The sequence below is a fragment of the Apus apus genome, chromosome 1 (assembly GCF_020740795.1).
Source record: "Apus apus isolate bApuApu2 chromosome 1, bApuApu2.pri.cur, whole genome shotgun sequence".
Classification (NCBI taxonomy): Eukaryota; Metazoa; Chordata; class Aves; order Apodiformes; family Apodidae; genus Apus; species Apus apus.
Genome location: NC_067282.1, coordinates 53,816,647 through 53,833,860, shown reverse-complemented (window position 1 = coordinate 53,833,860; position 17,214 = coordinate 53,816,647). Strand labels below are relative to the sequence as shown.

General features: G+C 38.2%; 1 protein-coding gene across 3 annotated transcripts in view; it reads right to left on the bottom strand.

Annotated features, from left to right (window-relative positions):
• CLYBL (citramalyl-CoA lyase) overlaps positions 1-17,214 on the bottom strand; it is a 169,004-nt gene that overhangs the window by 17,519 nt on the left and 134,271 nt on the right. For 2 of the 3 annotated variants that reach the window (XM_051616243.1, XM_051616251.1), the window contains exons 3-6: positions 10,710-10,898; positions 7,000-7,101; positions 5,087-5,180; positions 3,536-3,703 (exon numbers count right to left, since the gene is read on the bottom strand). In XM_051616243.1, coding sequence (XP_051472203.1) covers positions 3,536-3,703; positions 5,087-5,180; positions 7,000-7,101; positions 10,710-10,898 — 553 coding nt within the window. The remainder of the gene's footprint in view (positions 1-3,535; positions 3,704-5,086; positions 5,181-6,999; positions 7,102-10,709; positions 10,899-17,214) is intronic. The other variant, XM_051616262.1, reaches the window with a different exon arrangement.

Genomic DNA, 17,214 nt, shown 5'->3' with positions numbered 1-17,214 from the left:
TCTAATCAAAGGGGTTTTTTTAGTCAATTTAATAAAATGTCACCATTAATAAGCTTATGATGTTCCTTATTTATAATACAACAGATTCTCCCTGGCTCAACTACTAATTTGAAAACTGAAAGGTGTACAAATAAATCCTGCAAAATCCTATGCAGCTTAAATTTCTGGGAAAAATCTAGAATGTATTTTAAATGTCACTTAAAGTCCGTCTACAAATGTAAGAAAAAAAAATATTTATATATTATTGTTTAAAGTGTAAAACATTTATTTAAAAAAGATTTGCTTGTAATAAACATATTTGTGGTGGTAAGCTGTATTTTTTAATATTAAAACACCACTGAATAATTTCCAGATAATATAAGCTAACTTTTGATGTCCAGCACTCAGCTGATTTTTGTCACTGATTATTGTATCTAAATAACAGTGTAACAGACATAATGCCATGCAGGAATGAAGCAAATATTTCAAATGGAACTTTTTTATTGACAAGTTACTGAGAGAGTGCAAAATTGGAAGACATCAAAATTCATGGCCACTAAATCCTTTTTACAGTACCACTTGATATATCGTGCTTTAAATCAATACTTGTCAAGTCTTTTAGGTAACTGTACGAAGGTGTCATTTTAGTCTTCTACAAAAGACTGCAAAAAGAGAGGAAACCTCTAGTGTTTCATATATATTTATATCTGGTTCTCAGCACGTAGCACAGGACTTTATAGAAAGGCAAAGTCAACTGCTAAAGCTTATGGCAAGGTTTACCTAATTTTTTATATAAACATTCCTAAAACTGATGACCATTTATATAAGCAACACACTGACTTTAAGTCCACAGGTTCTGATATTGTAAAACATCTTGCCAGGTGTGTATGTGTGTGTGTGTATACATATTTAGATATCCATAAAATAATAATATAATATATGAAATATATTTTATATATTTATGCACCCACACATATTGAACATATACATAAAAATCTATTAACTTGGCTAAATCACATTTGAACATTTTTGATTTTCTGTAATCATACTCACTGAAGGACAAACAGGTTGCTTATAAGATAACTGGAAAACTTGGCTACAATAAGAAGGGAGGGTTACAATAGTAACTAAACAGCTGGTAAATTCTATATTTTATATATTCTGTGATTATATTATTTCAGTTATTTAAGCTTGACTGTACATATTTGATTACATTAAGGCCAATTCTACTGGTCTCAATCTGAATATGGGAAAATCTGAGGACATATAACTTTCCTGGATATTTTGGGTTTGCTTTAGTTTTGAGGGTGGTGAATTTGTTCCCCTGTATGCAAATCTGTGTGTGCTTTGCCAGCTAAGAGAGCAAGCAGGAAGCCTCAGCTCATTTTAGTCCTCTTGATTTCAATGATTTTGATTCTTTGTGAAAAAGTAGCAGGATGTGATCTTAAATATTTAGAAGTAATAAGAACTGTGTGTTTTGAACTTAATAATAAGGTGATATTTCAGTATTTTACTCTCATGTTATTGGAGGACTGTCAGTGGCAAATATGATCTACAGACATCTGCTTTAGACAAGAACATGGATTAAGCTAAGACCCGTTTGTAATTTTCTGTGATTAACATTAAATTGGAAATGTTAAAATATTTCCTTTCTATAGTTTTGGAACAAAATGGTTTTGCTTTTAGTTATGAAATGACATTTTATTTTAATCAAAGCAAGCAATTAAGATTATTTAAAACCTTAAAGAAACAGAAAGGAAAAGAAGCTAAAGAAAAAGTAAAACATTTTGAATCAACCTGAAATAATTTTTCTTTTTTACAAAAAATATAAAAAAAAACTGTTTTGTTTTGACTTAGAGAGCTTTTTCAAATCATTTATTTACTTATTTACTGCCATCAAACAAGAAAAGTCAGTATTGCCTTGCCCCTTCTCAAGGCATGGTTAGACTGGAGGCTTTTGCTAGATTTTGGAAATGTGTTGATGATCATTGCAGAAAGGCAGGAGGCAAAGAACAGGAGCTGTGAGTTGACCTTAATGAAGTCTGTACCTTTTATAGATCTTTACTCCTTCTATGGAAAAGCAAGACTCTTCTATGGCTGAGTTAGATATTAACTTTATGCCCTAAATTGCCACACATGACCTTTTACTTGTCTGCTATCTGGACCCTATCCTGATGTCAAACAACTTCCACCGTAAAGTCAGAGGAGTCCAAATCACCATCAACATTATTTATGCTGAGCATTTCTAGATTTCCTAAACTGGGAGCCTAAGTCAACTATTTAAATACATATTAAGCATTCAAAAAGAGGGCTCTCAAGGGTGCCAAGCATCTGCAACTCCATCTTCTGTCAACAGGAGGTTAAAATGCTTAAGTTTTTTTAAAAACCAAGCCATTCCTTATGCTAGGAAATATTGGTGGAGATTAGGTAGGCATCAGCGGGTGCCACCATTCAGGGGCTCTGCTGTTTTCCCAACTTCAATTGCAGAACGAATGAAGGGTGGAATTCCACATGGATATGGATAATGTAGCTGTGAGGAGCTAACAGTTCTGCCTCCAAAACAAGATCTGGTTTTGCAAATGTTGAAGCTCAGGAGACAGTAAGGCAGAGTTTGTGCTGAAGAGCATCGATGGCTATTTTTTCACTGGCATGTTGGGATCACTTAAAAGAACATTTGTTTTATTAGATTGTTTTTCTGGGTGCTTTCAGATACCATATACAGTTAACTGTAAAAATACAGCTTGCTAGATGGTGTCAGGACCCGTGCCTTTGGTAACAAATACCTAAGAAAAATACTATTACCTCACACATATCCTGAGTGATGGTCAGAGACAAAGAATGCAAAATGCTAGAATTCTCTAATGCCTGTGTCAGTGGGCTGGTTTCTATTGCAAAACCCCAATCTTTGGTGGCTGCACTGTCCCTCCAGGATGTCCAAGCAATCTAGTACACCAATCACAGGGTAACAGGCTGCCTTACAGGACTCTGGGGCAAGGATCCTGCTGCTCTTGCTGTCTGTCAATGCCCGTAGGTGTCACCAGCACTTACTGGGAGGGGAGCCAGGAGATGAAAAACAAATCAAAGAAAACAACAAGAAAATAACTTTCCCTTAGCAATTAGCACGTGAGATTTGCTTCTCTACTCCTTCACCTAAGAAGTATTTTTCAACAATTGCTGTTTAAAAAAATCTAGGAGAAAGGGATCCAAACATTTTAAGATGCAGTTGTGGAGTGGCCATTGCAGAGTACAGTATCACCTTTCCCGGGCTCTGCCATGGGAGGAATCACGGCACAGCCTCCACCCCAATTTCTCTTCAAAACCAGTCACACACTTCATGGGATGGGGTTTTACAAAGCAGCCTGTGACTTTTCAGGTGAAATTTCCAGCCACAGTTTTTAAGGTGCTAATAAACATAGGAGAGCTTAGTATCACTGAGATTTTCAAGAAATGACCTGGAATAAAAAACAACTTATTTGCCGAAGTGACAATAAAGGTAGCAATATTTTTAAATTGAAGGAGATATGCACTACTTTGAGATTTTGTCAGAGAGCCATACCAGTGAATCCCATGGAGGCACCTTCTCTTGATTGCCTGCGGAGCCCATCTTCATCTCGGAAATCGATGTAAACAAGGTCTATTGCTTGAAGGCCAAATGCCTTTGCTGTCACTATTATTTTTTGCCTGGCATATAGAATATCGTGAGTTTCCTTACTGCTCGTGGCACCTGTGAAAATAATGAAAACAACCAAAAAAAAAGCTGACAGGATTGTTTTAAAGTTTCTATTTTAAATATTTTCTGTGTAATTAATGAAAGTTCGATATGTCATTTAACCAATTTAGAAAACAAACGAGGGGGTGCAAGGCTATACTGACAAAATTATAATCTTACAAGGAAAAAAAAAAAAAAGCTGTTTTAGTAAAAAATAAACAAATACCTCTTTCAGCACTAGCCCATAGAATTCAGATTTTGGGTCAGTTCAAATCAGAAGTTCTAAGCCTGGAGTCAGTGGAGGTTTTGGCTGGTAAGGACCGTGGATTTGGGACTAACATGAAGTAATTATTTGATTCTATTATTTACCGTATGCTCAGTGAGATGCAAGCAAAGCTTTATACAAATTGATACAGTGGGTACAACTAAATGGTTAAAAAATTCACACTGAGAATAGAATTGCACTTTGCTTAGTTGTGATTCTTGTCTCAACTGATGTCCTAGGCTGAATATTTAAGCTGTAGTATTTGGATGGAAAATTATGGTGGATGACTTCTGAGAAGAAACAAAAGTATTCACAAGACTTCATGTGCTCACAGAGCACCAGTTAAGCAACGAGCTCGTGTGAAGACTGGTGTGAAAAAACCCCAAACTGTTCCCTTTTCTAAGGGTCACTATTTAGACACAAATTTCTAATGTGTAATGAAAATTTTAGTAAAACAGTGGTAATTTTTACATTAACATACTTATTTTTAATTTAAGTGTTGTTAACTCTGACTATTATTTTTAAGCTGAATTGAATTAATAAGAAGCTAAGAAGTGGTCCTTCATTAAATAAATGTTTAAATACTTCTTATTTTTAAGGAAGACTAATAGTGCTTCCATATGGATACCTGGCTGTATTGACATGGGACATATTTTAAGTAAATTTATGAAAGCAAAATGTAACAAGAGAGTGTTTGTGCATGATGTCAAAAGTCTGACTGATAATTATCTGTAAAACCATGATGAAACAGACACCAGAATTTTAGGATCTTAAATGTAGCTCTTAATAGCATGTGCATGTTTCTTATAGATGTAATATTTTAAAATAATTTCAGTGACTCAACAGGCTTTGGTTGGCTTTGTTGTTTTTTTTTACTAATTTTGGTACTGCATGGCAAGCAGCACAAGAAAAGTGTCAGTGCCCTGTAACACACAGGGACCACATTTTGATATCCCAGTGATGCATTTGGCATTGAAAAAATTTAAGGAGAAAAGTGAAAATGTAAAGCGCAGGATCAAGTGCTGTCATTACTGTAATGACTGAGGTTTGGAAAAGCCATAGCCAGAAACCAGGTCAGGCTTCTCCAATGCAAATGCCATACGTTAACGTGTAGTGAACAGACAGGTAACAACCTATGCTGGCACGGAAATCCTCTCCTCCAAAGACGACTGCATCCAAATGAAAGCCAACCTGGGATCCTGTTCTCACTGCTTCTTCACAGACAGCCTTCAAATGAGAACAGAGTGTTAATTTCTACGGAATCGCAGGATGCAGAGAGCCTGCAGAGGATATTACAGCAACTTGATGTTAGCAAAATCCTTCAGTTAAAACTGCTCCTATTAAGCCAAGCCATTGTAGGTGCTGGACTATGCACAGTGCTTTAAAATGACTCAGCAAAAGAGAAAACATTTTCTTTCCCTAAGCACCTATATGCTTAGTCTGTGTAAATACAGGAGACCATAGCAGATTCCTTACCTCTGGTTGAGATAATGCCCTGGGTATCATTGAGATCCATACTTCAGATGTGTATGTAACAACATTAAACTAAACATTTGTCAAATACTGCTTAAAAGCAAACAAAAAGCTTTAAATTCGATTTGTTTGACGTGTAATGTATCTGCACAAGAAATGAAAATGAAGATCAGAATATCCTGTATTAAATAAATAATATGAACAGTTTAAAACAGTTTAAGATTCCTTAAGGGGTATAAGGATTCCTTATAGGATAGAAAATTTTAAATCTTCTGCTAACTAAAAACTAGGTAAGGACTCAAAAAATGCAACAAGTGCTGCAGAAAAGTATTAAAATAAATGCAAGAAAAATGTTGCTGCTGTAGTGACTCTAGGAAGAAGTGCAGTTCCAAAATATTACAATTTTATATCCATGTTTGGATAATATTAATATTTTTTTAAGGCTAAAGTACGTGGAGAGAATCAGATGTAATGATCAGCTCTAGTAATGGGTGTTCTTCTATGGCAGCTGGTGGGACCAGAAATTATTCTTTAACAGAGTGCTTTAAAAGGCAACTCTCCTGCCAACATCAGGAACTGCAATACTAAAAATTCCACTATAAAATACTGTAGATGAAGGAAAAAACCTCAGCCGGCTTAAAATATTATTTAATTCTGTGCATGCACACTGGACAGGAGGGTTGGTTACTATTTGATTACTGCTTTATTATGTTCCAAGATATGTTAGCATGTGTTGTAAGATAAATGGCTGTATCAAACGAGCGAGCTGCCTGTGAGGCCCGCCGGTACTTCTGGAGGTGCTTCTGATGTCTGTGCCCTCAGCTGGTCCAAAACTTTTCCCTTAGAGCCTGGGAGGGGAATGCTGAATTCCTGGTGCATGCACAAGATCTTCCATTTCATTACCACGCTGCTTTGCCTTTTGGAAAAACCTGGGCTTGATAGTAACAGTTGGGGTGTAATTTATATTAAAATGCACTTTAAAAATAAGAATTTGTCTAAAATTACCCTAAAAAAGGGGCATGTTCTTCAGATATTTCATATTTTTAAAGTTAAGTATACTTCTGAAAGCTTAGCATTAAACACCCCACCATACACACACACAAAAAGATAAATGAATTTTGGTTGTAATATTATCTATAGAAAACATTGCAAAGATACCAGTTAGCAATAGTATCATGATGATAATTCTTTTTTCTACTTAAATGTTTTGCAAAAGTTGAATTCAGTAGCTACTAAAGAGCCCAGAGTATTGCAACACCGTGAGTATTCCAAATATTTGGAGAAGCTGATTGCTACTCCAAGTGTGTTAAAAATGGTAACAGTAATGCAGAGAGGTTTTGTTATTTAGCATGAACTACTTGGAATTGTTCTGTTACTGAAATAATTTGAATTTACGGAAGTCTTTACAATACAAACATGAGAGTTCCATGTACAAATGTTTTAGGGGACCGAACAATATGTTTAGTATTTTTAAACCTCTCTCCCTTGATTAAATTAGGAGGGGACTGGGGAGTATTCTGCTTATCCTAGTTTGCTGAGATGGCAATATATGAACACGTCAAGACCTGCTTACCTTAAAATTGAGCAAGCCCACTGCAGTTTCCACAAAGGGGATAAAATTCATTGGTTCTACAAGTGTTCGACCTTTTAGGTGATGTAAGAATTTGTCTGAAAACTAAAACTAGACAGTATGAGCTATCAGAGAGGAAAAAAAAAAGCACCAAAACAGTCTACATGGATATACATCACGTTACATTTTCACCTGGCTGTAACAAAGCCCCTCCCCACCCCAAAACCTTTTAAGTAATAAAAAAAAATAAAGAAGATTTTAACTAGGCCTGCGGTTCCAAACTGCAGCATTCCCATACATTTCTAAGTTTAGAGGCTGGTTTGCAAAAAAACCCCAAATATCCAGGCTCAGCACCTCTCACCCTGGCTTAGTGGAATGTAAATCCGCGGGCCCGGGAAAACAATGAAGTGCTGCTGTACCTGAGGTCCGGTTTTGTTTCAGGTCCAGCACTGCCATCACTGGAAGTGCTCCCCGGCTTTCTAAGTGGCATCCGTATTATTCATTACAGCACCATTACCCTTTTGTTCAATAGGCTTTTCTTCATAATTTTTTAGCTTACCTAGGAAGGCCTTAAAAAGGAAGTTTAATTCTTTGAAGACCAAAGCTTGCCAATTTTTTCCATGAGACCAGTTCACAGCTAGCTCTGAGCTGCCAGTGGGGTAGCCCAAATTCCAAAATCTATCATCTGGAAACATACAAAAGCTCTTGCACAGATTTTTCCCCTTTCAAAAGGGGGGAAAAAAAAAAGTGTGTGTGTGTGTGTGTGAACCATCAGCCCTATATTGTAAATCTGTTATGTCTGTCCAGAGTAATTTGCGTGGACATAAACATATTTCAGGTACAGTGAAAATATGTCAGTAAATAAAGACAAAAATAACATATGCATATATTTTAAATTTAAGGAATATTTGACTATTAATGGATATCAAAGGAAAGGGAATTTTAATCATCTCTCCATTCAGTCTCAGTTGGGTAAATCATATCTAAGAGATTTGCATAAATATAAACCATCAAAGACTTTTCATCTTCAAAGGGGGTTTCAAGACCCTATAAGCTTTGTACTGTAATCATCGCAGGTCACAACCCTGCAGGAATAAGGCTGCTATGGCAACATAAAAAACTAATGCTTAAGGCTTAGCATAATATTCTGACTAATAGAAAGGAAACTCATTTTAAAAGCTGGCAGCCTATTTACCAGAAGCTGGATTAGAGGTGTTATTTCCCCTTTTAGCTTCCCCCCACCGCCCCTCCCCCAAAAGAAGGAAAATCTAATCACCCAGATCTTGCAAAAAAGCTTTCCAGCAATTTGCAGAAACTTTACAATTAGGCCAAAATAAATCACAGCTTTCTTCGATGAAGGATTCTGCCCCTTCCCATCCCTGCTTTGCATCATCACCGTGGCCCTCTCAGCAACTTTTCTCTGGAGAAGAGAATTCCACCCAAAAATGTGCAAGGAGGAAAAAAAAGTAATAATCAATGCAATTCACATGTGCAAGTGTACAGTATGGCAGGTACTATAGTGACAGAAAACAATAAACTTCATCCAGACAGATGCAGAAAATGAGGTAATATAATGGCATCAGCACATATTCTTAAGACTCCTATCTGATTTTTATTAAATTAAAAAAAAAAAAAGTAAAAAGCACTACTATGTTTGTATTTTAAGTGCATGTTAATGCAGCAGACCTCTTCTTTTATTTTAAAATATTTTAAAAGTCACACTCTTGGGATTTTCGCTATCTTTTGTTTTGAAGGTAAACATTAAAAAAAAAAAAAAAAGCAGCACATGTTTAATTAAATATTGTGTCCCTTCCCCTTTAAAGAAATTTGCAATAAGCAGCAATACAAAAGGTAATGAGTGCAAAAGTTTCAATTAATTTTTCTTTTTTTTTTTTTCCAAAAGGAGACGATTAAATGTTTCCGGCCCGGTAAAGTGTTCATTTCAGGGAGAAAGGGGAAGGAAAAAAAAAAGAAGGCGGAGGGGAGAAAAAAAAAACCCACAAAGCTTGGGGAGGGGATGAAATAGCAAGGCCTCAGCAATTCTTTCAATTCCAGTGCACACCCAATAGTGTGTCGGGAAGAATGCACACTGGTCGGGATTTGTGGGAGAATTGTCCCGCCACAAAGGAGGGAGAGTTACGCTTGTTATAGTCCAATAAGCCATGCCAGTCAAACAAGTACCCACACTAGGGACAAAAGGAAAGCAAGAGATTCTCACACAAAAGAAAACAAGTAAGCCCATCTTTTAGTTGTGCATCAGCCTCCAGGTTTTCTGCTGCACATAAATAAAAATGAAGGGGGGATTGGGTTATATGGGGGGGGGGGGGGGGAAATAAACAGCTTCTGGGAGGCTGAAAAAATCATGCCAGAGTTAATTTGGGGAGGTTTGGGGAAAGAAGGCAGTGGTGTTAAGCAGAGCATGCTCTTTGTGCGTGAAGGCTGGTCAAAGTGAGAGGGGAGGAAAACACAGACCATGGGGCAGAAGTTGTTTGGGCTGGCTTGTTTTCCATGATGGAAATCAAAGTTAGCAAGAGGGGAAAGGTGGAAGAGGATGAGGGGACAAAGAGGCCTCGCATCCCACCTCCCCGCAAAACCTACTTGGTGGCAGCAAGGGCCCTGCCACTTTGGAAGCATGAATATTCACTCCTGACAAGTTATGTCTAACACTTACATGGCTGTAAACCCTGAGCGGTGCACTCCGGTTAATTTAATTAAACGTTGATGGAAGGGGACAGTGCACTTTCCATGGCAAGTGGCAGAGGCTGAAGGGGCAGTGCCATGGAATGGATGGGGCTCGTCACGTACCCAGCAGATTTGCTTGGTTGTACCCTCATGCCCGAGCTCAATGGTTTGATCAAGGTTAGATGCTGAGATTAAAATAGATCCTAATACTCCTGCCTGCCTTTCATCACAGCTTGCACGTGTGCTAGCGGCTCAGCGAGCGGTTTGCAAAAAATATAAAAGTGAATAATCAAGTGTTATTCCTTTACTGGCATGCTACAGCAGTAATGGTATATCTAAACAAACATCCCCCTTTCTTGACAATTAAAACAATTGTCAAGAACAAAAGCATAATTAGGCCTATTTCAAAGTTTTCTTAAGTAATTTGACATGCCAACCATTTACATTTCAGGTTTTTATTGGCTGAAAAGTCAGTCGTGAAACACAAACACACCTGTCAGCAATTAAAAAGGAAGAAATAGAGAACTGTTCAGGAAATAATATCTGTGCTAATTAAAAACACTAGTTAAAAGCTTCCTGTTTGTTCCCCTAGTTGCCCCAAGGAGTGACCTTACACCCAACCCATTTTTTCATATGTCGCTAGCATGGTTTCCCCATCTCCCACGTACAATGCATGTAACTAAGGCTCACAGAAAGGGACAGTCATTTTTGCTTGTTAGGGTAGTTAGAGAAGAGTCAGATATTTATGCTTCTGTTTTTGCTAATATACTCTGACATCAGTATTGGCTCTTCATGGACTGTGGGAGAAATAAACTTGGTTTTCTTTATAAATGCAACATGTTCCATGTATGCTTTTTATACAGCACATCCTACACACATATAAATGGGTGCATTCCCCAATTACCTTAGCCAAGGAACAGCATGACATGGTATTTGCAGCCTTCCTCGTAACTCAGAGTCATTAATCTATACGCCTGTGTGAACCTGACCCAACAGCTTCAGTCAAAGGCTACTGTGTTGTTGGTACTCACCCATCTTATTTCTTCAACATTTTCAACCTTCGGCAGCATCATGCTTGAAGGAAGGGTCTTGGACTGAAAAAGCACCTCTAGATCTTCTTCTGCGAGGCCACTGGACACCGAGTTTATCCTAACACATTTTTCAGCATGGCCAAAGTTAAACTCTTCAAGGGTTTTCACAACAGTCTCTCTTGCTTCTCTCTATATATGAGTTTAGAGGCACAAAAAGAGAAAAATAAAGCATATTTTCTATTGAGAGGAAAGTGCACTGAGCAGAAAACTTGAAACAACATGGGGAAAAAGCTAGACAGCCAGTATACTTAGGTGTCCCCAAAATGTCTGTCACTCTTGGACTTCTATTGAAGCAATCATCACCAGCACCTCACAATTTTACCTTCCTTGTTTCTTTACAGCTGGTAAATAAAACACTTGAGTTTTATGTCTGAGTATTTCTACACCAGCACTTTTAGAAGACAAGACTTTTGTGTCCACTTGTGCTGAACATGTCTAACAAACACAAATCTTTAGACTGACCACAATGTCATGCTATTAAATTTGCATTAAAAAAAAAAAAATTGTAATGCATCTCAATACTGCCTGGATGTCACTAAGCACAGATGTACATCTACTTCTATGGTTTTGCTGTATAAACCTTCCTTTTCTCCATTTATCCAAGGCACATGAAAGACTGTGGTAGAGTTGACAACTCACATGTGAAAACAACACCAAAATAACTTTGAGATTTTTCTTGAACCAAATATAAAGCTATTCTCCTGCTGGCACAAAAGAAAATCTCCAGAGACACACACTTCCCATGGCCATTTGCTATTTTTGTGAATGTAAATTTAGAAATCTGTTTAATAGTTGATTTGCATAAAGAATACTTGCACTCTTTTCTGAAATGCACACTTCTTCTGGAGAAGAAGGAGGGGGGAAAGGAGGGCACTGGGCTCCCTGCTTCCTGCCAACTGCAGTTTCAATCCCAAATTCCTTCCACTCTTCAACAGCCCCTAACAAATTTGCATTGTCAAAATGCACACTTATCAAAGGTAATTTCATTTGTGAAGAGTTTTTATGGGGCTAATAAAACTTTAAAGCTCCTGACTCATGGAGGTTCAGGAACGACTTTAACAATATGCAGCCACTGAATAGAGATGCTTCTCAAGAGAACAGGCAAACTCAAGGGGAAAACAATACCTAAAAAAAATAAATAATCCAGGTTAGTATGGAGGCTAATACCAGTCAGTGAGGCAGCACATGACAGTAGATTTAAACCAGACGGATGCAAATCTCTGCCGGCAAGAGGGGCAGAGGTGGTTTCCCAATGTGGTCTGAGTTAAGCAGTGTGAGGGAACAGTAGCTTACAGTTGTCAGGTCCGATCAGAACAGGGTCTCCCAGGCCGGTGTAAGACAGCTCTGCAGTGTACTGATTTACAGGGCTGGGACCTCTGATAATTAGAGTAAGTTTAGAGAAAAGCAAGTGATGGCTCTAACTGGTTAAAAGGAAGGAATAATGAAGCAGAAAGTTAATGAAATCTGAAGCAAACAGCCTCCAGCTTGGGGCTACTAGCCGTGCTCCTCCGAAGGCTGGGAGCATATGCCTGTTAATCGGCCAGAGGGGAGCAAGGCGCACATGTACGCATCCCTGTGCTGCGATCAAGGGGCACGTTCAGAGGTAATCTCTGGAAAATACAACCCAAAATGTTCAAACTGCTGTGAATGGACTCTGGCTGGGGCCATTAGGAAAGCCACACAAAGATGCACGCAGTTTACTACAAACACATCCAGCTGGAAGACAGCTCCAGTGTGTGGCCATCTGAAATGGTTCTTCCGAATTAGGTAAACTGAACCATATGAGGCCAATAGTGGGTAATATAAATCCCCTATGTTTTCCTTTGCTGACCAGGGGTAATGGGTTTCTCGGGCTGGGCTGAAAGTTTCTGGATATGATGCAGAAGGGTAGTTTAAAAACGTGATCCAAACCAATTCATGCTTTTAATTAAAGTCAGATTATCACCATTTCAGCACACACTGATCCAATTTGCTAAAGAAAGATCTCCCCAAATTATCCACTAAGGCAGCATCCAATTCCAACTGAAGGCACATCTCTAGCAAACTTACAGCCTAATTTATTATGATTTTTTTCACATTATAATAATGAGCAGTAGACCGTCTCATTAGCTATTTTTCTCCTCAGGCTGCAAACTCCCTTCCCAAAAAAGACAGATCATGTCTTTCTAGGTATATTTCCATACAAAACACTTATTAACAGGCTGTTGCTGTTATCAATTTACATAAACTAAATGTGCAGCCCTCTGGTACGCATCCCAAAAATAACCAACAACTTCACTGAATTTATACCAACCAACAAACATGGGGAGGGGGTTGTTGTTTTTTCCCATATTTTAATAGAAAATATGTTGCTATGTTAGTTAACACACCCATGCCATCTGTTGGGTTGAGAATTGATGCATTTTCTTAGAACCACTACGGTTTAGATCTGTCTGCCTAGATACCCCAGGAATGGAAACGTTTCCCTTCCATGACAAAATACTTCTAGTCACTATAGTTTCCACATCAGGATTCAGTTTACGTTTTCAATTGTGTAACAAACTGAGAGGACCTGCTTGGCAAAGTCAGAGCTTATGAGAGTGCTGACTCAGTGCCTACCCTTCCTGCAATGGAGAAAATCCCACTGATGTTATTGGGATATACCAGGTCCCCACCCAGGCTTCCAATAAAACATTTCATGGGTAAATAAAAAAATGTACTAAAACCTCTGACTAAATGTACTAAAAACATGGAGGAAAGGGAAAACTCTTTCTGCCTTGCTATGCAGTGAAATATAAACGCTCTTCCTATAGCGGGAAGAAGCTAAAATTTTAAGCTATGTAAACTGCTTCAACATTGTAATAGTAGAGGAAAAACACATAGTCCTTAATTGAATAATGTCTTTATAGCAGTAGAAACAAGAATAAACACGTTTTCCAAACTGTATGTAAAATCCCAGCTAAGAATGATCAAACTAGAATTTTTAAGGAATGGTGAAATAAATTATGTTCTTCGCACAAGAACTACAACACTGGATAATACTCTGTTATGACTGAGTGGCTGATAAAGAAATAAACCTGGTCATTAAGTAAATGATTCCATCCTCAGGTAGCTTGAGATGGTGGTATCCTCATTGAGACCCACATGAGTTGGGTTCTTTATCAAACTGAACAAGAGAGAAAGGCAACAGAGAGCTTTGTGGGAAACATTATCTTCTTAAAATATGTTAAATCTCTAGCTCGTGCTGGAAAACCTGCTGGAAAAAAAATAAACAACACATTGGTCAGGGTGGCTGCTTTTGCACCCCTTCTGTTTGATTCGAAGGAGGACACAGGAAGACGTTCATTACCACGTGCAGCTACACCAACTGGAGGAGATAAAGGTTTCAGTGACGCAGCATCGCCGACAACTCCACCGGCACCCAGACACACAGACACTGAAATTAAAGATGGGAATACGCATGCTGCCGGCTCGACTGGCACCCATTAAACCTAATAAGCAACCATCCTCACGAGCTCCTAGCTCTGAATTACCAAATCTGCAAAGAAAACAACATCCGTCCACTTTTACACTCCAGTGGAAGAGGTGGTCCCTCGCGGCGGGGCTGCGCAGTCTCGCCATCTGGAGAATAAATCGAGTGTGAAGTACAGTATAGTTTGGGACCAAGCTCCGTGGCAGCAGCCCAGCAGTTAGTTAGTTCATTAGTCCCAAACTTGCGGGGATTAGTGTGGTATCAGATCTACTGTCGGATGGGATCAGGCAGGCAGAGCGCAAGACTCGGGGAAGGGGGTAGTGGTGAAGGAGGAGCCCCTTGGACTTGTTTATAAAACTACATAGTAGAAATGCACCTAAATAGGTACCTTTGGTAACAATATTATCATAGTCCCCTACCAGCTAAATCAGCACCTTTCCTTTTATTTTCTTTTTGTTTTTTTCTCTCTGGGTTTTTTTTTTAGTGATATGTCAAGACACAGAAATTTCTGCTTCAAAACAGAAGGAATGTCACGGAGCTGGAAGCTCAGCCACCCACTCACCCTGGACACAGTGTTAATACAGCAATAATGAAGTAAAGATGGTCAAATTAACAGAATTTGGGGGACTGCAACAGCAGGTGGAAAAATGACATTTTCTTCTTTCTTTTCAAACTGGTATGATAGCCCTCAAAACAGTTTTCCAGCACTATGGTTTCTAGACCTGATTTTGGGAACAAAATATGTTTAGCTTTATCTTTCTTACCTAGTCTTACCCCAGTCTTACCCCATACACTGGGTATACTTAAATATATGTTTATGTATAGATCTCCTCCTGTTAACATATTTTTGTAATAATTCTTCAAATGGAAATGTAAATACATGATGCACTAAAATGGCAGGCCAGAATCTATCGTCCTCATTGCCATGATAAATTTGCATATTTCACATGGCAGAGGAAAAATTAATTAGTATAATCACAATTCAGGTTTTTTTTTTTTTTGTGACATGGTAAAAACATACAATTATGTTTTAATGTTACTTCCCTGGAGTGGTTTGTTTACAAGGCTTGATATCGCTGAATCTCTTGTGACTTAAATTAGTGCATATCCTAAGAATGCATCCCTCAAATAAGATTTTGCAGAGGCACACAAATATTACCGTACCCCCCGTGCTTTTTGGGCAAAACTGAGTTTCTGCAGAGGGAAAGCCAGGCATTTTTTACATCCTTAATTCTCCATCAGCGAAGTGATGCTATACAGAATAATACTTCCTTTAGCTTCAAAATCACAGATGAGAGTGGAAAGAGAAAAGACAAATTACATTTGTTTTTAAGGAAACCAAGAGAACCGTAACCACTTGAAGGAACCCCTTAGGAAGTTTAAAAACACTTTTTCTTCTGGTTCGAAAGGGAACACACCAAACCCACCATGTAATCCTATAGGAAAGAAGGGGCAGGAGTGAGAGGAGGAAGGAGAATAAGGCCTCCATCGTGTGTCATGGTGTTTCTCCTCTGCATTTCAGGCAAACACATGTTTTAGAGCACTGCAAGATTCAGATGCTTCCATTTCTCTTTCCTGAAATCTTCAAATTCTTTCTTTAATAATTATTTGGTCTATTCAATCCTTTCTTTTTTTATACCAACCTTCTCACTTTTCTGAAAGAGAGATTCTTCATGACATAATGAGTCATCTAACTGTGCATCTCCAGCATCTGCTGCTTTTCTCTCTGCTCTGCTAATTGTCTTTACAAGCAGCACATGGTCTAGCAACACCAAAATGAAGCAAACTTTGATGGCCAGCATTATGAACTAAGCTGTGATTTAATTATGCTCTGTTGAGGAATCTTAATTTCTTTGCCAGTTTTCCCAGAAGTTTCACGTAAGGTCTAGCAATGCATTGGTCCACATATTGACAATATTTATCCTGTGTTTTTAAAGGACAAGATTTCTTAAAGCTGTTTATGAATGCTTGGGAGCTGCTTGTTGCCAGGTAGGCTTAGCAAGCCTCTCTCTCCCTCTACCAGTGTGGACAATGTGGATCCTAAGGATGTTAGATGGGGTATATCCAACATCATCAGACTTGGGCAATTTCCACATATGATGACTGGGTGATGGCCTCTCTTGAAAGGATGTGAACATGGGGAACCAGAGAGCAAGAACCTGAGGTGCACCCACACAGAAGTCCAGGACTGAGGGCTGGTGCATCCCCATAAAGCTTTATGGGTGCTTAGCTGTGTAAAAACTCCACTTCTGCTGAGCTGGGGTATCCAAGGATGTGTGTATTAGTGTAAGAACAGGACCTTTGCACAAGTCACGGTTAAGATATTTTTGTGATTTGCATGTACCTCATAGAAATTTAAATAGAGGCCAGTAGGCTGCTAGAATAAACACAGAAATACTCATGTAATATGAGGACTTAGCATAAGTATCCCAGTAACAAAAATAATACAGCATGGGGTGGGTGGGTGTGCGTACACATAAACACAGAACAAGGCTTATACCTTAAGACTATGTGTACAGAAATATTTCAAAAGGTTTGTTGTTGTTTCTTTTTAATAACAGTACTACGTACAACTGCTTCAAGGAAAGAAAATTTTGTTCATGTACATAGGCAGCTATTCTTCTGTCTGCCAACTTTTATAAACACTTACAAAAGAGACATAAACAACCTTTCAATTAAGACAAATCAAGCTAACACTAATTTAAGCTGGCTGCAAGATGTAGTCCCTTTACTTTTTTCTCTGGCTTTCTGAGGATGCTTTTGGTTTTGTGACAGATTAGCATCACAAATGAAAATTCTTTAGAAGCATTAGCGTTAATTAGTCTTCATAGACAGTCCAAATAAGCTGCTGCACACTGAAGTGAAACCACAAAATATTCAATCTGATGTATCAATTAAATAATAAAAAAGCTATAAATTTATTTCATAGAGCATATTAATTTACCTTTATGTAATGGTTACATTTCACTTTAAAATAGTCTAGTTTAAGGTATA